This window comes from Bombus impatiens, unplaced genomic scaffold (assembly GCF_000188095.3).
Source record: "Bombus impatiens unplaced genomic scaffold, BIMP_2.2 scf_0526, whole genome shotgun sequence".
Classification (NCBI taxonomy): Eukaryota; Metazoa; Arthropoda; class Insecta; order Hymenoptera; family Apidae; genus Bombus; species Bombus impatiens.
Genome location: NT_176945.1, coordinates 1035585 through 1058141, shown reverse-complemented (window position 1 = coordinate 1058141; position 22557 = coordinate 1035585). Strand labels below are relative to the sequence as shown.

Below are 22557 nucleotides of genomic sequence, written 5' to 3'. Positions count from 1 at the left end.
TGATGAAAATATAAATAATTATTGAACAATTATTAATGCCACTTGCATATGATTTAAACGAATATATTAATATATTGTATAATCATTATTCAAAATAAAGAAGAGGTATTATATCCTAAATAAAAAATTCTTAATTTATCACTACTATCACAAATTCAGTTGCCAATACAAATTATGTATATGTGAAATAAGTCTCCAACGTAGTGTATAAGACATTCTTACAAATTTCTAACTATACTTTTATATTGGTACTATTAATACTCTGAAGGTAGCTTTATATGATGGTAAGTTTTGATTGGCTTTCAAATCTTGTTTACGTTAAAATTTGTGAGTTCAAAAGTGATGTGATTGACAGCGAATAATTAGTACTTATCAGTGAACTTTTCATAAATTTATTAAAATGGTACGATATGCTGCACTTAAAGGCTTGTACGATTTGGAAAAGACCATCGGTAGCGGAGGTTTTGCTAAAGTTAAACTTGCCACGCATATTGCAACCGGCGAAAAAGTTGCTATCAAAATAATGGACAAAACATCATTGGGTGTAAGTGACTTTTAAAATAGTATACATTTATGAAAAGCGCAATAATAAAGTCTAATGAAGTTGCAATAAATCTTTTATATTCCTAGGACGACTTGCCAAGGGTTAAACTAGAAGTCCAGGCATTAAAAACTTTATTACATCAACACATTTGTCGATTATATCAAGTTATAGAGACAGAAAGTCATTATTTTATGATAATAGAATACTGTTCAGGAGGAGAATTATTCGATCATATTGGTAATATCACATATTAATTTAACTTTTTACTTCTTCATCACTTTGCTACCTAAAATTAATAGCATCATAAAAAAATTATAATTTTGTTTTTATTTACAGTTGAAAAAAATAGGCTTTCTGAAACAGAATCGAGAAAATTTTTTCGTCAAATTGTATCTGCAGTAGCGTATTTGCATAGTTTAGGATATGCTCATCGTGACTTGAAACCAGTAAGTTTTACTCCTTTTTTTATTATTCATTTCAATATCTGTATAAATGGCAAACATTATTATGTATCCAGGAGAATGTCTTGTTAGATAGAGAAGAGAATTTAAAGCTCATAGATTTTGGATTATGTGCAAAACCAAAAAATGGGATAGATTCACATTTACAAACATCCTGTGGCTCTCCAACGTATGCAGCACCAGAACTTATATTAGGAAAGAAATATTTAGGTACCACTTTACTATTCAAGCTTTAATTTGACAATGTTATATTAAAAATGAAGTTAATGTTTGCTTTATAGGTTCAGAAGTAGATATATGGAGTATGGGAGTCCTTCTTTATGCACTACTTTGTGGCTTTTTGCCTTTTGATGATAACAGTATAGAGAATTTATACAGGAAGATCCTTGTAAGACTTTTCAGTTTTCATTAACATTGCAGAAAAAGTGATTGATAATAAATAATTTTAGAGTGGTAAATATGACGAACCATGCTGGTTATCAAACAGTAGTAGGAGATTGATACGAGCAATGCTACAAACAGATCCAAAAAAAAGAATTACTATTCAAGAACTGTGCAATCACCCATGGGTTACAGCAGGATTTCTTAATCCCGTTTCATTTGTTCATAAAACTAATGTATATATTTTTACGGTAACGTACCTGTATGTAATATTAATTTTAATTTCAATAAGCAAATACATTTGTAGTTTGAAAAAGATGATGATGTACTAAGTACTATGTCTGCAATATGCGGTGAACATCCTTCAGATATATGGAGAAAATTTATGAAAAGTGATAGAACTGATTATAAAACTGCAACATATCTCTTACTTTTGGATAGGAAACTTCGTGGACTATCACTTCGAATATCATCTTCTGCAAAATCTCATCTTAAATCTGAGGTAATGTATTGTGGTTTAAATATATCTTTGAAAGTTAGCAAGAATTGCTTCATGTTTTTTTACTATTTGTAGTGTGAGGAAGAAGGTAATGGTATTATAACTAAACTTGATTGCTCTCCAAGAAGCAAATCTGTTAGATCACCAGTAACAGATACTATCTTCAAAAGTTTGCCAAAAACGCCCGAGACTAGTAAGTTACATTCGTTTTCGTATGTTTCAGATTGATATATTATGTAAGTGTTATTGTATTGTTTTTTATATAGCTAACGATTTCATGGAACCACATTTGCCTGGTAGAAAACGACTTCGAAGTAAAGAAGGAGATGATGTATATTCTCCTGGTATGTTTCATAAAATTACATTTATTTTTTCATTACCGATACATTTTTTATTCTGAACTCCTATTTATTACGAAAAATTTGATTTATAATATCCATCTCTTTGCATTAAAGAACTTTCAGAACTTTTTGTGTTTTATTGTAGCCATATTGCCTAGTTTTATATGTTTTCTAAAGTTTACTTCTAATTAGGTGGCTAGCATCACCTAATTAGAAACTTTAATTAAAGTTTCCAAGTGCCATAAATTGCTGTAGTTGTGTGAAAAGCAGATAATTAGAGGAGAGCAACGACTTGTGAACAAACACAATTTGGAGTTACAAATAGCTATGTGTAAGAACTCTTTATCCCATTCCTTTCTACAAGATATAATACCTTCTTTACTATTCCTTATTTCTTTTCTCCGATTCCTCCCAATTTCTAATTATCCATGCTTTTTATATGATTTCAATTTCTCGTGCAACTTATATAACGATTAATAAAAATTTGATAACAGTTCCAGCAAAGAGAATTGCAGAAAAAGATAGGCTTCTTTCTACTCCTACTAATACTCCAGTGTTGGACTCAAGGTATTTGTGTCATAGTAATTATAAGAGCAAAGTAATAGCTAAGGAAAGTATTGAGAAAAAAATATTTAGGGGGTCACAGTCGTCTACACCGGGAAGTGCAAGAAAAGTAATAATGGGCTTGGAACGTGGTTTGAATCGTGTACGATGCGTCCTTACGCCAAAGAGACGTGTGAAGAACGAAAGTACTGATCCTGATCAACCTAATGTACTTTCCGGAAAGGTACATACCTAACTCCTTATATAACCGATAATTCTGAATTGAATTTATTATGATGATTTTCTTTCATAAGGGTCTTTGTAATGTATCGTCAACGTCCAGTGATGACCCTAAATATGTTCTTTCGCAATTACGTCGTGCTCTTCGTCGTAAAGGAATTATGTGTCATCAAAAAGGGTAATGTCTAGAAATGCTAATAATATTTAATATTTTTACTATAAAAATATTCCCATATAGGTTCATTCTACAAGGAGAAACGGAAGATTGTACAGAAGATTATAAAGATACGATGCGACCATTCTCATCAAGAAATGCTTGTTCTTTCGAATTAGAAGTTTGTTTGTTGGAGGGTATTTCAAATGAGAAATTAGTCGGTATTCAAAGAAAACGTTTAAAGGGTGATGCATGGGTTTATAAACGAGTGTGTGAAGAAGTTCTCGCTCTGGCAGCAGAAGATCTTTCTACGGAATCAGAAGGTTCGACAGAATCAAAATGTCCTATATAAAGTCTTCCTGATAATCATAACTTTCATAATATAAATATATATTTAAAATAATACATCACGGAAAGTCAATGGGACTATTCGTCTATACTCTGATCTCTACTAATTATATTAAATAGATTTAAAAAATAAGCCAGATGTAAAGAATATGAACGTTTGTATCTATAATTTCGGCAGATATTGTTTACAGCATCTTTGGTAACTACAAATATATCTGCATTGTACGTGTCTTAGAACATAGTTTCTTCTGAGAAGAAACGGGAGAAATATTACGAAAAATATAAAATCTGTAGTAAATATTTCGCCGGTCTTCGAGCGATATAATGGACTTAAAGTCTCAGCGATTATTACAATCATCAATTGTGTAATATTGTTTATACAGTATAAGAGAATTACAAAGAGATTATATTTCTTACGATCTTTCATTTAGAACAGTCCAATAGGAATAAAGTAACGTTAAAAGTAACTTTTAAACATTAAGAGTATTCATGTATTATTAACTGTATAAAAATAATCAGACAATAAAATTGAAAATATATATATATTTCTACAAATGAAAACTATTCATATTAATTTAATCAAAGCGGCTGTATAAAATACTAAGAACAAAACGGCATAGTTCTTACTAGACTCAAGTTAGCAACACGAACGGCGATTTCATCTTCGATCGTAGCACAAAGAAATGTCTTAAAAGAAAACTACGAACCTCGGCCATTTGCAGCGGAATATGTAAAGCTCCATTTTGAGTTCACGCCGCAGATATAAAGTATCGCGGCTCGTTTGAACCGCGGCATCCGCACGGGAACTGCTATGGACAGGCAAAGTTATAAAATCACCACAAATCGATCAGCATAAAGTGGAGCCGCGTACACTTTGCTTTATGGCAGTCAAACCGACCTTTTATCTTTGGCCGCTCAATAATCGTCGGTACTTGTTCGTAGGCAGTCTTGCCAAGCTCTATTCCGCCGAGGTTCGATTGGTACGTTCTTTTTTTCTCCCTTAAACATCGATCGAAACAAAGCGAGATCCGCAGAAAATCGAGCCGTTTTACTGAAAGAAAGACGTAAACGCGGGAATAAAGGCATTATGATCACGCTTTTGACACTAGAAATCGCTGGAACGACAGTACAAGTTTCGAAGGTAGTAAATTCGATATTTATATCGCAGACATTTTTACACAATTCCATTCATATAATACGTCTAAAATTAATTTTAGATTGTCTTAATTTTAGATTAGTCGGTGATCTCATGAAATTCTAACAGAATATTTAGAAAACCTTCCTCGTAAGTCGCAATATGCTGCAGTTATTTTTTCGTTCAGAAAAGAGTAATATTTAAAATATCTACATTTTCTTTTCTACCTTCATTTACCTCAGAGTATCGTAAACGCTCAACAAATGCAACAAATTGACCGCATTAGATTGCAAACATCTTATTGCGGAAATTTTGACATTTATATCTACCATTGAAATCGTCGAATCGCTACGAGATTATTTAACTAATTTTCAGCGGAATCGATCGATTTTTCACCACGAGAAAATCACGAGTCACGAGGCAGCAGCCTCGATCCTATAGGCATCGCCAGACGTGTCCCTTCGCGTTGAATAATATCTCGGTGGGGTGCGTGTTTTATGAGTCGGTTGCCGATTAATTAAACGGTTTATTTCGCGAAATTAATCAGACGGTACGGAGACAAAAACCGTGGACGGTATAAATGAAGCAACCACTCGAGACGCGGACCTAAGTCGTCTCTGGGCATAAATTACAATTAACCGTAGCATGCGTGCGCGTTCGCGTGAGCGCACGCACGTGCAACTTACGGTATTAAATTCATCCTGCATTTTATCGGGACGTGGCGAAGAGCATCGCGTTAGAGGAGGAACGCCATCGGTGGTTATACTCGATTCCTTCTGTAAGTTTTTTCGTCTGATCCAATCAAAGATGTTTCCAGGCTAATAATTAAGCTGTCTAACGATTATTACGACGGCATTTGCATATCATACGGTAGCCCTCGAGTAACGTATAATTTCTGAGAAAGGAAAATTTCGAAACGATCGATTTACGATATCGATATTTCGAGCGAATTAGATAAAAAATTAGAAACCAGTCTTTGACAACTGCTCGCGTTATTTCACAGAATATACATGTATACGATCGTTATAAATGGATTCCATTCGTTTGGCCTTTTTTTATCCGGCGGTGAATTAATGACATTGATTGGATAATTGTAAAATAACGTTTCAGTAAGAAATCGTTCTTAGACGTACGGAGAATATTAACTTTTTGAAGGTGAAATTATGTTCGCAGTGTATTAGTTGAAAATTCTATTTTCGTGATGTCATGTAACTAGGCGGGTCTGATATATTTCATTTTCCGTCATGAATATAACGGTAAATGATTTCTCGGAAGAAGATGGTTCCTGGTAAATGGAAATAACGAAGCAACAATGTGTGTTTTATCTTTTTTTAAAATTCAGTGATTTCTCAAGGAATTAAACTTTAGATTTTGAAAATAATGTTTAATATATACCATCCATTCGAACAACCAATTATTTTTCACCGCTTTTATTTTCTAATTATTCATTCTTATTTCTAATGAATTCTATTGTCCAATTAATTCTCCAATGTATGGAACTGGTTTTACCATCTTTCAACAAGAAAATAAAAAATAGAAACTTAAATCTCCTAATAAGAATATCAATACTTCTTCGACGACGTCGTTCATACCGCGTCTACAGGCTACTACAAATTATAATATAAACTGGACGCACGCAAATAAATATCACCGTTTTCTTATCTGTCCATCGAATTACCTCACGTTCGATCGTTACGGTTGTTCGCAGGGAAAAGAAGGACGCGAGTCAGGCAGTCTGTAGTTGATGGACGTGCGTTATTCACCACGTGCCCTTCGTTCTCGCCAATGGATCGGGTGTCGTACACCGGCTCGTACCAATTACCGTCTGGCCGTCGGTTAATTAAGGATTGGGGCAATGAGGCCCAGCGATGCAGTTTCCGTGATAATGATTATCTGCGACGGTAATTGAGCGAGTTGTTACGCCAGCAAACCGAGACACCATAGAACGTCGAGAATAAAGAAGCAGGAAACCTCTGATATTTTGTTTTTCGAAGATCTTGAAGAAGAAAACTTCGAAACCGGAGAAGAAGAAACGACGAAATTAGTTTTCTTCTTTTTAGTTTGAATATAAGGACGGTCCAAAATAACTGAAAACAAAAATATAGAAATGTAAAAATGATTCTATATTTGTTATAAATAATTGATATATATATATATATATATTGGAACAAATATACTTTTATATTTGAGATATATAATCATTTGATATTTTCCCTTTAACATTGTTCATTTTGTAGTCCAAATTTATTTGACCCCCAAACATATGGAGAATATCCAGGCGAAGAAGGATAAAAAGGATTCTATGTTGATCTTCTGTTTTACATTACTGAACTCTGTAATACTTTGGTACTTTAGTACTTTCTTCGATGCTTCCAGTGGATAATTCATAAAAATTTGTTCTTCATTTGTTTCACTTTAACAAGTCTTCGTCTAAAGATTTCCCTAAAGCATTTAAATTCCAAGTTACATTCTCTTTTAGCCTTTTGTTCTCTTCTACGTAGCAAGTACTAATTCCAAGTTGGTGTATCGTCAAATTAAATCCTCTTATTTATAATTCACCTTTGCAACAGTCTAGACTAATCGTCTTTTCTTTATCTGAATACGTATGTTCCTGAAGCAGGAGAGTTAGGTGAGTAATTCTAGCAGGAAAGAGGAGAACCTCGTGGATAGCCGCGAAGCGAGCCTGCAGGCAAAACGACTGGACGAGATCGGCGTGGATGTGTGCGGACACGAACAGGTACGTTCATAGACGAAGAAAAGGTAAGGGTGGCACGCGCGGCCCGCTTCTATCGCTTCCGGGCATCAGCGTGCTCGCGAGCCGCGGCTAATTGCTCTTTAATGCAAGCGAGCGAGCGAGCGAGCGAGCGCGTTGCTTTTCTTAGACGCCGAGGGAAACTGACCGCCGTCCTAGACGGCTGTAAGAAGCAGAATATGCGAGATTTATGCCGGCCCCCGGACTTTTCGTTACGCTTTGTTTGGAACATGGTTCTAGTTTTGAGAAAACTCTCGGTGCCTCTCTTCCTTCTTTTTAATTGCGACGGATAACTGTGCCTCTGATATCGATCTACAGCTGAATACTTAGATTACAATATCGCTAATAACCGAGGAATACGCGTAGAGATTGAGAAACATCGTAGAAAGTTTCTTGTTTCGATTTAAATCGTCACGATGTTGAGTAATGGTTTTTTCAGAAATATTTCAATCGTGTTACGTTGATGATTTGCAGAATTTTGTCAATTCCTATCCCCACTCAGTTTAGCATTGTTGTAAATTCTTTTATAATATATCTACATACACGTTGACCATGCGCGCTAACCCTCCGATTCTCATAAGCACCAACAGGTGCTCCCTTTTATTCGTTTGACAGCATGAGCAAATCGCTGGCTTATGGGTTCTAATGACTTTATTTTAGTATCAATTTCAGTGTGTTAATTTATAGTAGCGTTGACACGGTCTTTGGTTACAATAACGAGATATGGTAAAAAATAATGTATTTCACATGTATTTCGAAACAACTTCTGTGCTCCGTTCGATCTCAATTTTCTTTAAAATCATGTCAAAAACCACAAAATCTATTCATAAAAATAAAGATCGAGTGATTGGAAAAAATTAATCAAAGATAGCAGACTTCCTTCCGATCAATGATACAGAACAGAGTCCCATCACCTTCTACGATATGTATAGCGCAGGAGACTCTCGAATAAGTCTGAACAAAATCGTTAATGTTTATTCCCCATAAATAGCTGAAGGTACGTGTTTTTATATCTGCCGAGGAAATCCAAGAATTCTCGACGACAAAGAAATAATTATTCTCTGAATCGTATGTCGTGAATTCTTTGACACTTGATTATACCGTCAAAGGGTCAATGAATCTTTCTACTATCAAGCTGACTTGAAATCGTGTTCTTCTCGTGTTTCGCCTTACGTCGATTCTTACCGTGGAAAACGTGGTTGGTCGCAGGGACCACATCTGCCGAGGTGGGCTAGTTAACGTGCGCTCGGTTCGCGGTAGAGAATGGACGACAGAAAAGTACATAATACCTGGCTGGGATAGTAAATTTTATAAAATAATACCCTCTATGGGGCTGCATATTCATTTTTCCGGAGGGTCCTCCCCACGGTTCCCGGTGTCCGGCCTGAGTCGTCTACATATGTATGAGCTTCTGCTCGACTCCGTTGGTCACGCCTCGGCGAATCGAGCTTTCTGCCCTTCATTTTTCCTGCCTGTGTTATACCCCGTGTACGCGGCCCGCGACCGAACAAACAACCGAGGCTGACCCGAAAAAAGCCGGGTAAACCGGATGATTAGCACTCTTCGACTTCCTTCCTTCCTTCCGTGTGCAAGCTGCATAACGACGCTCGATTTTGGATGGCTTCGAGCGCTCGTAATTTCTTGCGAATGCACGCCGAAGCTGAAGAAAGCTTTCGGTGCACGTTGCTTCTCGTATTGTTTCACTTTTTTTTCAGTAAGAATTTTTTATTGCCTCGTCACTGGACTACGGATTTTCTATCTTTGCGAAGAGAACGAAAGAGGTGTGATCTATATAGTAATTTGCTTTGCTTAATAAAAGTAGTAGAAATTATGACGAGCGTGCTTCTGACATTTTATATATTTTTCTACATCATACGCATCCGTTGAATTTTCACAATTTTATATTTATTGCAGACGCGAAAAAATCATCGATCAAAATTCTTATAACGTTATGCGATTAATATAGTATAATACTTGTTATGCCACGTTCATCGTCTGTCTTAATTAATATTAGATAAGAAGAAAAGAAAGGAACATTAGTCCACTCTAATACAGCAAGAAAGTAAAAATCTGCTCATTCACGATTTTGTCATATGGCAGGTGATATGTGCTTCGGACATTTTGTATCGTATTTGTTTCTTAACAAAATTTCATTTTCCTAATTGTTCCAGACACGACGTTTTTTTGGTAACACTTATATAACGATATAAATTTCCAGCTCCAACCCTGTGCAATCTTTCACTTTGTTCTGTGTGAAACTTTTCCAATTAAATACACCATTTATGATCATTTTCACACCATGACGTACTTAATACCTAACAATCCACACTTTTAATACCTTCGCAATTGTTTAAACTAACTTTCGATCGACCTCTCCGTATCCTGCCGTGGCGGGAACTTTGACGAGGGTCTAATTGCGGATCGGTTGGTACACTGGCGTCTTCCTTTCGTTTTCGTGGAGAGTTTGCGGCGGAGGGGCGGCCGCTTCTATAAAATTGTAGCCCCTTATCGTCGCAGAGGAAACGAAACATTAAATCGACTCCGACGGAGGGGGCGGGCTGTTTCGGTGGGTGCGTCCGAGATTTCCTGTGCGGACTCTGGATGCTAGGAAGGATGACTTCCTACCTAGCGTACAGGGCGCGTCCATCGCTACGCGCTGGCGTCATCGAGCTAGATTTATTCGATACAAGGAGGGAACGCGTAACAAGAATTCTCGCGCTGGCTCATCTTATTCTTGCAACGCACGCGATCCAGCGTTGCTTCTTTCCATTTCGATTCCAACTTCCTGCCATGATTCTTGATTGGACTATCTTTTGATATAACACGAAGTACATTGCGCCTACGTTTGTTCGTACGTGTGTTCGTTCGTGGGTTTTGCGAAGCTCGTAGATCTCGTACTTCGTAGATATCTATGGAGAAGGAGAACGATGAAATTATTACAAATACTTTGAGATACCTGGTATTTTTGGAATGTTTTATGGATAATCAGAAATCTTCCGTTACTTACGATATTCCAAGAATCGTTCTGTGATTCCAATTTCTGAATTTTATCTTGTACTTATTGTTAAATGGACATAGAAAAAGAAACATTATTTTTAACCTTCGTATTACTCATTTTTATGAAGCAGAAAATGTTATACAACACGATCTCTGTATAAATTATACAGAAACTCTGTATAAATTGGAAACCAAGGAACTGGAGATCTTCAAGTTTACTACTATCCTTTTATTAGTCTCATTTATCTGATGGTAACTTTACAGATAGTAGAGATATACCTCATAAAGTATTCTGGAATGCTATCCAATATATTCAATCAGAATACAATCTCAATTTCTCCAATCATAAGTAACTTGAACGCTTGTATTAATCAAATCTGACCAAAATATAGAACATACATTGTACGAAGTAGATTAACCAGGAGATCAACATCCGCAATCCTCTCAACACATCTAACAGTAGAATCAGACGATCCGTTTCAGACAGCGCTACTAATGCCTGTACGCACTCGTCGATGACACGTTCCACAACACATGTTCCATATCATCGTCCGCATAACGCGTCCACTGCTCATGACGTCTTACACGCAATCTTTTCTTGCTTTTCTTTTTCTTATTATTATTTTTCCACATAAGCTTGCTCGCAATATCGCGATATCTAAACAAGTTTATCATTAATGCAGCAGTAGTGGCGCATTACTAGGAATTTGTATATAATGGTGCTATGTACATATGTAATGCGCCGGCCCACACATAATGGCGATATCATAAGATACGAACCAATAGCGGCAATTGTATGGAAATATGTATCTATGAATGAAGACACTTTCATTTATGAAACCAGATACTTATGTACCGGACACGGGCGTTGTAACATCCTGCTATTATGTGTCCTTACCTACTGCTCCTCCCTCCTCCACGTCTTTCCTCCTCCGCTTCGCTATCGTCTACCTCGCCTCCTCCCTTCGTCGAGCCACCTTCTGCTACCGTCATACGCTTTTATAGATTGGCGTTCGTTCGATGCTCGAGTTTATGCGCATATCGATGAGTATCGTTGCCTCTTTCCTGTATTAACTTGCATTCTCGCTGAAAAATCCGGATAAATTGGCTGTAACTGTTATCGCGAATCCTTATTTTTCAATTTACTTATCAGATATGTGGTCATTTGTTATATAAATTTCTGGAGGAGATGGTCAGAAGATTTAATATTACAAGGATTCGAAAGTAAGCTTGCGAAAAATACTTCGAGAGATTTGCAGGAGACGATAGCCAGAAAGTTTAACTCGAGGCTAACTTGAGATCAAAGTACGGGAAGAATCTTAGAAAAGAGAAAAGATTTGGGGAAGAATTCTTAAAATATTTCATTTGGTACAGATTCGAAAAGAAGCGTAGGAGAAAGGTTTATATTGGAGGAATTTCTGGCTGAAGGAAATATACGGAAAATTTAATTTGATAGAAATTGAGGAAGAATCTTAGAAAGAAAGAAAATATAGAAATAAGCTTTGAAGAATTTCTAAAGGAAGAAGATGTATAGAAAGTTTGCGTTCGTAAACATTGGAAAGTAACTTTTTAGAACAGAATTTGAAGGAAACATTTTTGGGGGAAGAAGGTCGTTAGAAAATTTATTTTAATAAGATTTCGAAAAGAATCTCGCGAAAAGAACGTAGGAAGGACACTCGAAAAAAAATTGCTAAAAAGCGATTTTTATATCCGAGTCTCAGTTCATTCATACATGATGTGGTCAGGAGGTACGAGGATTCCTCTGGTTCGTAGATCGTCAAGCAAAAAGGGACGAGCAAGCAACCCTTCATCGAAGGAGGTGGTGGAGGAGGAAGAAGGCTGGCGAAAGAGGCGAAGCCAGTTAGGGAAGGGAAAGGAAAGAACGAGGCTGAATGCGGTGACTGTGACGCTTTCCGGTCAGGTGCCGCCCTGACGATCCTTCTCCTTCCAACTTCCATTTAGATCCACTCATTCACTTACTTTTACCCTCCTTCCTTTGCCTTCCCCTCGATCTCTTCCTCCTGAATCGTCCTCCTCGTCGTAAGAAGGAAAATAGAGTGCACGCAGAGGAAAACAGGAAATTAATCCTTTCTAAATCGAGATCGCGAGTCTTGAAAAAGAAAAAAAAAAAAATAGGAGAGAAAATACAGAAAAGACGATGTTTACAGAGTCAAAGTAATCGATTTTAGAAATTCAAATTTTTCATCGGAATTCTATAAATTTGCAAATTGTTGCATTCATGGGTATTCTGATAATTCTTTGTTAAATATTTTTTCGTGTACCAGTCGTTTTGATTCCTTTTATCAACAATATGTACGTATTAGTGGTCAGTAATATTAGCTGAGCACACTTTAACATTCCTAATCACTCGAAAATCTTGCAACAATGAATCAAATAGCCTCTGTGTTAGATTCAGATTTTATTTCTGATTCTCAGTGTGTTGTGAATCGAGAATGATGGATAGCAGGAAACAAACGAATTTCGCTGGTCAGTAATATCCGACAGTTCGCATCAGAAAAGAAGATACCGAACGTTTCTTTCTATTTACCAGGTTATTACCGGTGTAATTATCGCGCTGCCTCGGGAGGCCATTGTCACAATGGGCGTCCGGAGTTTCCCTACGATTATCGTACCGAAAATCTCTCGCTGGCCAACCAACTCCTCGTCAGCTTCCTGCCTGCGACGGACAACGATTATTTGTCGCAACAGCGCCGTAAATTCTGCCAGAGAGGAAGGAAAACGGAAAATTAGTCGAAGGAATGACAGCTTTCCATCCTGGTGATCGCCGTTTACCAGACGTGTTGAATGTTTAAATTGAAACGGTTTCTTTTTATAGAAGAACGATCAGGCAGATACAGTTTAACATTCGTCACTAGATAATGTTGAATTTTCGTTATTTTAGGTATCCTGAATTTCCAATACGATCGATTAATTCTATTAACTTCAATTATTACGTTTCATTTCTACTTCTTACGAATCCTCTTGCAATTTACATTTCAATTTCCGTGCCTAGCCAGTTCCTTATTTTCTGTATATCTTATTATTTCAAACTTACCCCAACAGGTGCACGATTTACCTTTAATTAATTTTCCAACAAACTTTATCCATCTAGATATTTCGATCCTATTTTTCCGTCATATATCTTACATATCCCAGCGAGTTTACTATATCCAAGCACTTTTCAATATTCACTATGTCCATCATATTTAGCTATTTTTTAAATATTCCACCCGAATTTTATATTCTGCGATTAAAATACCCACGCTATCTATTTTTCTAATTAATTTGAACTCAGCGTAGCCTAAACTTAGCCCGCTCAACCCCCGAACAAACTTCATTCACCTAAATATTTCAACCTTTCCCTCGAACAGAGAGCCCCTAGAACAGCTATAAAACTTTGCACATTAACGTCCCTTTTCAACCCCATCTCTCGCAACACAAAACGCACCCTTAATTATAGGACCGTACGTTGTTTTCGCAAAAGCGGGGCGACGATAATCTTGCACCTCGTTGTAGTTTCTCCATGATTATCCTACCGAAAAATCTCCTTCTCTCGTTTGTGTGCACCGTCGTTGGTCGGCGTTGACTTCCTGTACCTGCCGGGTGGACAATGACCAGCACTTGCCGCAATGGCAACGGGGCAGACGCGCTCCTAATATCTGCTCGGCCGATCTAGTTCGCGGAAGCCGACGATACCTGTGCATAAACGTATGTAGGAACGTATGTTGGTACGTGCACGCGCTCAAACCTTCTCCACTACATACGCAATACGCGACCATAAGCACAGTGTACGTATGTGCATGCGCTCCACTATTCTTTCTTTCCTCTCCTTCCTGTCCCCTTCGATTCGCGTGCGTTCCACGGATACGCTGTTTTTTGCTCGCTTGAATTTCTATCGTCGTCTAGGAATTTCGATGTTTCGGCTTTTATTTTTAATTATCATAGATGAGGTATGTTACAAATATCGTTTAGAAACTCCAGTTCCATTAAAACGCAACCCTTAACACTCTCACTGGTCTACGAACTTCAACTTTCCATAGTTGAATATTTCACAGTTGATCACGGTAATTTGCCTGACTCCACTTTTAGTTTGCGTTTTATCTTATCACCGATGATTTATATCGCGTAAAATAAGAAGTACGAAATAAATATTACTTATTCTTAACTCAAATACCTAAAATATCGCAAAGTCTGATACGTAATTAATGGTCCAACGATACCAATTATGGGTAAAAACAAGTTCCAAAGTTTTCAAAAACTGTGAAGAAATCTATCCTAAAATTAGTTAGTTTCATTGGATTTGGTAAAAAAAAAGTTCAGTATCTAATCCTAAATAACATTCACGATTACTAGTAGCACAAAAATATTCAAAATCCAGCACCTAATCCAAACCTAATCAACTACTCTTACAATCGTCGATCCAGATCAAACGATACTCGTTAAGGATTAAGTAAATTTCAAAGCTACCAAAAAATCGGAAAAATCTCGACGAAACCTGTTCCAAAAATCACCTGTCTGGTTGGTCGGAGACTCGTCCCAGGTGGTCAGGTTTGCATGCGTCTCTTCCACTTCCTAGAGCGTGCATCCCCACGCGGCTACGGACACGCGTGACGCGTACACTCACCAGGAGGACTCGTGCTCTCTCGCGACGACCGGGGGGAGCACCGATTTCATCGTGGACGAGGGGTAGACGAGGAGGCGGAGGTGGAACACCTCCGGAGAGGGTTTCTGGAAGGAGGATATGATGGCTCGTGGCGTTATGCTCCGCGAACTGTTATGCTCCTCGGGCACCACCGGACCATAAGCTAGGCTACTTCGCTCCCGTACGCTCGGCGCAACAGCCGCCACGTTTCTTGTTATATTAGCGCATCGGCGTCGCCCGACTAAAGCCAACGAATCATCCTCGAATCATCTTCTTCCATCCAGTTCACCAAGTTCTTTCTCATTCTTCTTCTCTATAGTTTTTGAAATAGTTCTTGCTCCTCTGTTCCTTAGTTTAGTTGTGCAAGATCGAAGATTTTTCATTTTCTGGAAATAGTTGGAAATGGTTGAATGTTTTCTACGAAGCTGTAAGTCTTTAATTAAGGTTCTATGTTGATAGTAACTAGGTAATATTTTATTCTATATTTACTTGTATACATGTCTGATATTCTTTAAGACATCTTTATAATTCCGGCGCGATGATTTATAGTATTTGTTCATACGTGATATTCTCTGCGAAATAGTATAATAATTAATTAGGTGCATATAGAACCGTTTAGAAACCAAACTAATCAACTCGATCAAATCTCGTTAACGTTAGATCGTAATCAAACATTTTATACGTTGCAGTCTAATAGCGTCTAATTCTACAGAATTCTATTTGAAATATCCTACTTTATCCGGTAGGATAGTCCATTCTACTTACATTATCGAAACATTGACTTTGAAATATTTTCATGTAACTAAGTTGAGCTATCGTATGAAAACATATTTACGTAAAAACTCCCAATGCTCCCAGTAACATAATTCCAATAACAATTCAAGTATTTTTACATAAAACTATTTTTATATAACAGCTCGAGTTAGTTATATAAAATCATTATTATTAAATATTTAAAAACGCCCAGAATCCAATGTTTCGTTAATATAAATGTAATAAGCTGTCTTTCCAAAGTAGAATATTCCAGTGAGCAGAATTCAGTAGAGTCAGACGCCAATGGATCTAGGCACGAGCCACGAGTCTGCGTCGAATATGCCTCGCAGTCTCTGACCCGCAGTTCCTCTCTGAGGTACAGTGTTCCGGGGAGGCGGAGGTGGACGAGCATCACGATGAAGAGGTGGAGGAGAAGGACGATGGAGAAAGATGGCGCGGGAGGAGAAGCGGAGGAAGGAGCGTGTTCGTCGTTCAGCATGCGTAAGGAGCGCTGTGTGGCATTATGCACGGGCCCGTAAGGCTGGCCTGAAACGAGCGAATAAGAAAGTAGTTAAGGCCTCGACTGGCGGAGGTGGTTGCACGGATCGAGGCATTAGTTACCGGAGGAGGAGAGGGTCGACAGGGGGAGAGGCCTGCTGCCACGCGCTACCTGTCTCTCCTCTCTCTTCTGATGCGCTTCTCCGCTTCTCCTCCACCTCATCACTTCCTCCTCCCTCCTCGATCCAAATTTTATACACTCGTTCTAATATACATTTATGTCTTTGGCTGTTTTATTCAAATCCTTTATCGTCGATAGAAAACTTTCTTCCATTTTTCGCTCCACTCTTTTCAATACATTTTTCCTCCTTTTTTACGTTTTTCGATTATTCATCGTTGATAGAAAACGTTGATCTTCCATTTTCTTTTTGCCCGCGTTAGACCGTCTTATTCTACTTCTTGAACGTCTTCACGATGTTTTCCTTTCTTGCGTTCTCCATATTTGAATGACTCGAAAAATCGACAGACACGGCTTAGATAATTCAAATATAAAACACGGTACAATCTCTAACCAATAATACAACGAAAACAGTGCTCGTCTCCCCAATAAAGAATGTATAATTACACTTGAATTTTATATCAAGCAAGTTCCATATGAGGATTAACAGTAGCGATGAATCTCTTCTTAGCTTCTACAACAGAAATGAAGTAAATTATCAAAGGTACGTTAGAATAGTTATAAGTAACATATAACATATACAACATAAGTAATACAATAGTTACAATAATTATAATAACTATATTAAAAGTCAACTATAATTACCGATTGAAAAATCTTCTACATACAATCGTTCCAAATTTCTATCCAATTGATAGAAATACAGCATTTCGTTGTTCGCCACGAAGCTTCTACGCTGTCTTTTTCTCTCTTCTCGAAGTCCCCTACTCTTTATGATTCCCGCAACTCTTCCTCCCCGTTCTCCGTGCCATTCCTTCATCTAGCTCGAGCGATCATCCTCCGTGCCGTAATGTGTAACAACGACTCGTCACACTCTGCTTGCCGGCGCACACGATAATTGCCCTCATTATAGTTATTTAAAAAGCGCTGCCGCCTCCTCCGCGGCGATCGAGCCGCGATATAAGGACGCGAGTGCTCGCGCGCCAACGCGAGTTAATCGAGACGATAGTTAAAAAGAAGGGATAGAGAAGAATCGAAAGAAAAGAGGGAACGAGGCGGGGTAAAAAATAAAAGAAGAAAATTGGCCGCGTATGGTCGTGCGCCTTCGTTGTACGATCGTAAGTCTGTCGCGTTACCATAGGCAGTTTCAGTCAGTTTCTTTCCTTTTTGCTTTCCTCCGCCATCTTCCTTTGTCCATCCTCTATCCTCCTCGGTCGTTGCTTTTTTCCACTATCCATCCAGTCAGGCCATTGTTCCGGTTTGGAGGTTTTAAAACGAACATAGTAGGCTCTCTCGATTGTCGGTCGTTCAAGAATACCAGATAAGGACGTGACTTTTTGTATTAATTTGTTGCCTTTTTTATTCTCGCTTCTTTGTTTTCTTTCTATCGTCCGCTTGTACGTCCAGCCTGTTGTATAACACGGGGATGATTCAACGGTAGCTCCGTAATAAGAGATTAATGGGGTTTAATTAGCAAGCGGGATCGCAATTATCATGTGCAATGAAAGTTTCCCGTAATTGGGGAATTAAATGCGCCGCGGTAGATAAATTGACGGAGATTGTGTACCGAGGGGGTTGCGGCCTTTTCGTCCGCGGACACGCGCGAGCCAGACCGCTCGTTAAATCGCGCGAGTCTCTTCTACGGCGACCCTCGATTTATTCATTTCTTTCTTTTTTGTCGTTAACAGTATTCATCGAATCGTCGTGCTACTTGAAACGTTTCTTAAGCATCTTCGTTAGTACAATTGTTTGTTAAGTTTCAAATATTTCTGAATCTTCGTCTCGTTGCTAAGATAGAGCGAAGATGGAATTTAATGCCACGAAGAATATTGTAATACGACACAGTCGAAGAGACGAGTAACCTGATAGATTCGAAGAAACAACCATTTTGAAAAGAGATAATAAACTCGCAACGTTTTCTAGCAAACGTATAATGTTACTTCAATTGTTGCATTATCTTAACTCGTATTAGCTTAACTCGATATTAGCGTGACAAGAAACGCTGTTAATATAAAATGAAACGAAAAGATAGTTTCTGACGTAGGATTGAGCGATAACGTATTAAATTCTAAAATTGTTCTTTCACAGAAGACGAGAAACGTAACACATGTTCCATTGCTTCTTCGTCTGCGACTTCTATCTATTATATCCGTTTCACATTTGTTACAGTCGAAGAATATCATTTAACGCTATTTGACGACATTAATGCATTTCTATGCAACATTGTAGAAACCAAGTCGGCCATATTTAATATCTATCCGTTCGCGTCAGAAAGAGGCAGAATTTACTCGACGGCCGGGATGTTCGTGATTTTATGGTCCGGTTGGAACGCGACGGTTGCCACAGCGTTACGAATGTTGCAGCTTTTAGACACTTCGCGCGTTATTAACGGTTTGCCGCGAATCACGAGCCGTGCTATATTTGTGTATACACGGAGCGCCGCCTCTAACGGTAAACGGCCGAGCAAATTCTAGGGTGGGTGATAATTAAACGCTGCACATCGTCTCGGGTCAACCACGTTTTCCTTCTTACGTTTTCCTCCACCTTCCCGCGTTGGATTAGCAAGCAACGTCCACCACGACATCCTAACGACTTCGGTCATCTTTGAAATTATGTCAATTTCCTCGTCAAACTTCCAAGAGATCTTTTCCTACGATTTAATTGCTCAGTGACGTCGAAACAACCAACGAATGTAAAAATTGTAAATTGTTGATTGTAAAAATGGGCCTCCGTGTCAATTTCCTTGTCGAACTTCCGAGAAATCTTTTTCTACGATTTAATTGCTCAGTGACGTTGAAACAATGAACGAATGTAAAAATCGAATACGAATGGGGCATATCAGCTGGCTGTTAATAACTGGAAGTGGTCCCTTAAGAATCTTCGTAATCGATATCTTCAACGTTACTCGACACTCCATTGAATCTTCGCTGTTCGCTAACATACGCCTCGCATAAATTATTCACGCAGTTTGTGAAGCGAATCTTCCATTCGACTCTAATTTATAATATAACGGCCGGCCGTTTTACCGTTGCTTCATCCAGAATATTAGCCAGCTTTTCCTCGCCTTTGGCGAACGTTTCTTTCGACTCTCTCCTCGTCTCAACTTCGAAACGAGCTCTGGATTAATGGTCAGCAATAATGAAAATTTCTATTGGATCATCAATCATTCGTCTCGTTCGCAGTGCGACAAGTAGATCGTGGATGTTTATGCAAATTTGTATTTTTATAGACGTAATTGAAAGAATGGAATTTGAGCAGAAAATTATTTCATCCATTAAGAATCGACAAAAATATTATTCGAGTCAGCCAGAAAGCATTATATTAGAATTAATAAGATAATAATAATAATTTAATTTAAGAATAATTAATTTAAGAATAATTTTCCGAAATAAAATAATGTACACACGACGATTGAATCGTGACAATTAATTACAACCGAAGATATTAACATCGACCGAAGAAATTTGCCTTTGGATAAGTACAAGCTCCTTCGAGCGCAAGTCGCTTAAAAATTGTTCAGAACTGAATTTGGGAATTATCAGGCAAATTATTTACTCAAATAATTCTACCTCGCTGTATGGCGGCTTCCTTCGGAGTGATAACTTAAAATTTATCTGTAATATTAGTCTCAATTAAGATCGTTCAGGAGAAAGGCTTCCCACGAAGATAAGAGTAAACGAATATTCTGGATCCAGATCGTCGTACTATCAAAGGGAATATTTCCGCGTTCACGACTTCCGCGTTGCTATCTGCAAAAGGAAGGTCTTATCTGGTCGGCATCGTCCTCACGATTCCGACGGACGCGACGCGTGCGATGCATTTTTACGGTTCAGTTTCTTTCCAAAGACTAGCGAAAAATTCCCATTACGAAGACGATTAAAATTACGATTACTCGAGAAAAAGAAACGGAATTGTTAATCTTTGTTCGATCGATCGTATATTATCGTCTTCGAGATAAAAACTATTTAAAAAAGTATAAGTCGTTGCAAAATGAAAATATTTGATCAAACAACGCTGTAACAGGTCGACTACGACGGTGGTCGCCGATGGCCCACGCTAATAAATTTTTTACATCGATCGAAGCAAGACAAATTTCATGGATCAAATGAAGTTGGACGGTGCGAATAATTTAGATAACATCGCGAGAAAAAGACGTGCAAATACGATATTGTATCTTGCAAAAACGAAATGGTGTGGTTTATTTCAATCTATCGTGGCTTCCAGGTCAAAACGTATAAAAATCGCGTGGCAGTCAGAACATTGTATCGATATAACATCACGTGTCCAGTTGAAGGATTAATCTGTATCTAAATAAACATTAGGAGGCAAAAGAAGAATCGAACGTGAGGAGCAAAAAGGAAGCGAAACTGAGCCGGGGCACGGTGAAACTGCGTTTAGCCACGACACCGAAAGAAGCGGGAGCAGCAGCATTCCGCAGGGCATAACTTAAGCGAGCCCTGAGCTCACGAAGAGAAGAGACGGGTCACGACGCCATGTGTGCGGCCTACCAACCACACCCACCACCTATTTATTTATGTCTACCTCACGGCTTTTTGTTCGTACCATCGAGCTTTCATTGCGCCGTGAACAACGCGAACAATCGAGGAGAGCCGCTTGCCCTACCGGAAAAATCCCCTTCCCGAAGGAATCGTCCTTCGAGCCAGCCCGTTTCGAATTATTTGTAAAGCGGCGCACAGAACGCTCTTCTTCTTCTCTCTCCCGGAGAATGGTGCACGCGAACGTGCTTCGGATACAGAAGGAATAACACGATAAAATGCGTTTTGCTTCTGCCTTCAGCTTTGTTTCAGAGTTTGTCTTGGATATTATGCAATGGAATCGGAATTATAGCAATATTGGGATTGACCCTTTCCATTTGCCTTCGTAAATCACTTTTTTCTTCCGTTGCAAGTATTTTAAAAAAGATTCTCGATATCTCCCACATAAAACTGTTCCAATGTATCACTTAGCATCGTCCAATCTGCAGTGCAAATCAACTCTCAATACAAATTACCTGTGAAAAGTAACTTTCCCATTCGAATGCCTTGAAAGGTACAACTTCGAGAGCAATCCTTTTCATCGTAGCAAATCGCTCTTCTCTGTCATTAAAAATATCCTGAAAATGAATTCCCAATATATCTTATATAAAATTATATATTCGACTATTCTGTAACATGCAATCGTAATGAAACTATTAGGTTGTTCGAAAAGTGTCTTTCTTTTACAGACCTGTCTTTTACAACGATGCATCTTCATACAAACATGAAACCTAATCTGTCGAACGTTGTGATCTTTATTTTGATAGAACAAAATGGATCATACGTAATTCGATAAAATAATATAAGACGAAAAATGTTGTGCATCCATTATTTCCTTATAAAACGAAAGAAACTTTTCAGACGACCTAATACCATCAAAAACTATAACTTCCCATTCGACTTTTTAGCCGAAAATACGACAGGAGTACGATACTTGCAAACTCTTCCTATCCTGCTTGTCCTCATACATCGATGTTTTCTTCGTCAAGAAGCACGTTGAGAAGAAATCAGCAGCGATGCCTGCACGATATTTTGCTTTTACTGTCGAGTGGTTCGGGGATCTCGCGCGAACATAAAGTCGATCTTCCGTTTCCGGCGAACATAGAGGCCATTGCCGTGATTTTTCCGTGAAGGAGCATGCTTGACCGGGGTCAGGTCCCTGGTTCTATCGAAGCTACGTGGCTTGGACGTTTCTAAGGCCGCGTGCAACGCCGTTCATGACTTAACACGGTGCTTGGGTTCGGCTGTGCTTTGGCGGTTCAGCCTGCAGGGACAATGCCGCATTGTTTCATCGTCGTAGCTATCTAGTCGGCACGGTAGCGGGCCCGAACGATGTTTATTATCCTCTTGCGCAACAAAACAAAATGCCCTCGGTGTTATATTATCCTCCGGTTCGTGGTCGAATCAGTTTCCCATATAAAATCCACCTGAGATGCCACGGACTTCGTCGTAACTTCGAACTGGCCACGACGAGAGTCTGCTCTGCTCCTTCAGGGTGTCCTTGGTGCTCGTTCAGCACCAAGTGGACTTCGTAGGATTATGTGGAAAATTTAGAT

The 22557-nt window shown here is 38.5% G+C and overlaps 1 protein-coding gene and 1 long non-coding RNA gene across 3 annotated transcripts; one reads left to right on the top strand and one right to left on the bottom strand.

The window, feature by feature from the left end:
• Window positions 1-176: 176 nt before the first annotated feature.
• LOC100744494 (maternal embryonic leucine zipper kinase-like) lies at window positions 177-3918 on the top strand. The gene is made up of 13 exons (XM_012388174.3): window positions 177-544; window positions 631-781; window positions 881-990; window positions 1062-1215; window positions 1287-1393; window positions 1455-1622; window positions 1694-1888; window positions 1961-2078; window positions 2152-2229; window positions 2721-2793; window positions 2863-3013; window positions 3084-3187; window positions 3248-3918. Exons 1-13 carry the CDS (start codon window positions 401-403, stop codon window positions 3513-3515), a joined length of 1821 nt encoding a protein of 606 aa, XP_012243597.1. The 5' UTR covers window positions 177-400; the 3' UTR covers window positions 3516-3918.
• A 4285-nt stretch (window positions 3919-8203) lies between these two features.
• Window positions 8204-15035, bottom strand: LOC117151915. 2 transcript variants are annotated; one of them, XR_004462083.1, is made up of 5 exons: window positions 14907-15035; window positions 11294-11481; window positions 10795-11053; window positions 10406-10695; window positions 8204-10307 (listed from the first exon to the last, which is right to left on the bottom strand). It is a non-coding gene; the product is annotated as an uncharacterized LOC117151915 (long non-coding RNA). The 2 variants fall into 2 exon arrangements; XR_004462082.1 differs by lacking the exon at window positions 14907-15035 and adding an exon at window positions 12376-14897.
• Between the last annotated feature and the right edge of the window lie 7522 nt (window positions 15036-22557).

Excerpts from the sequence above, each read along its gene's own strand:
- LOC100744494 (XM_012388174.3), top strand. The coding sequence starts at position 401 with ATGGTACGATATGCTGCACTTAAAGGCTTGTACGATTTGGAAAAGACC. Across the intron at positions 1,216-1,286 it reads ATTAGGAAAGAAATATTTAG|GTTCAGAAGTAGATATATGG; the intron begins GTACCACTTTAC and ends TTTGCTTTATAG. Across the intron at positions 3,014-3,083 it reads CTAATGTACTTTCCGGAAAG|GGTCTTTGTAATGTATCGTC; the intron begins GTACATACCTAA and ends TTCTTTCATAAG.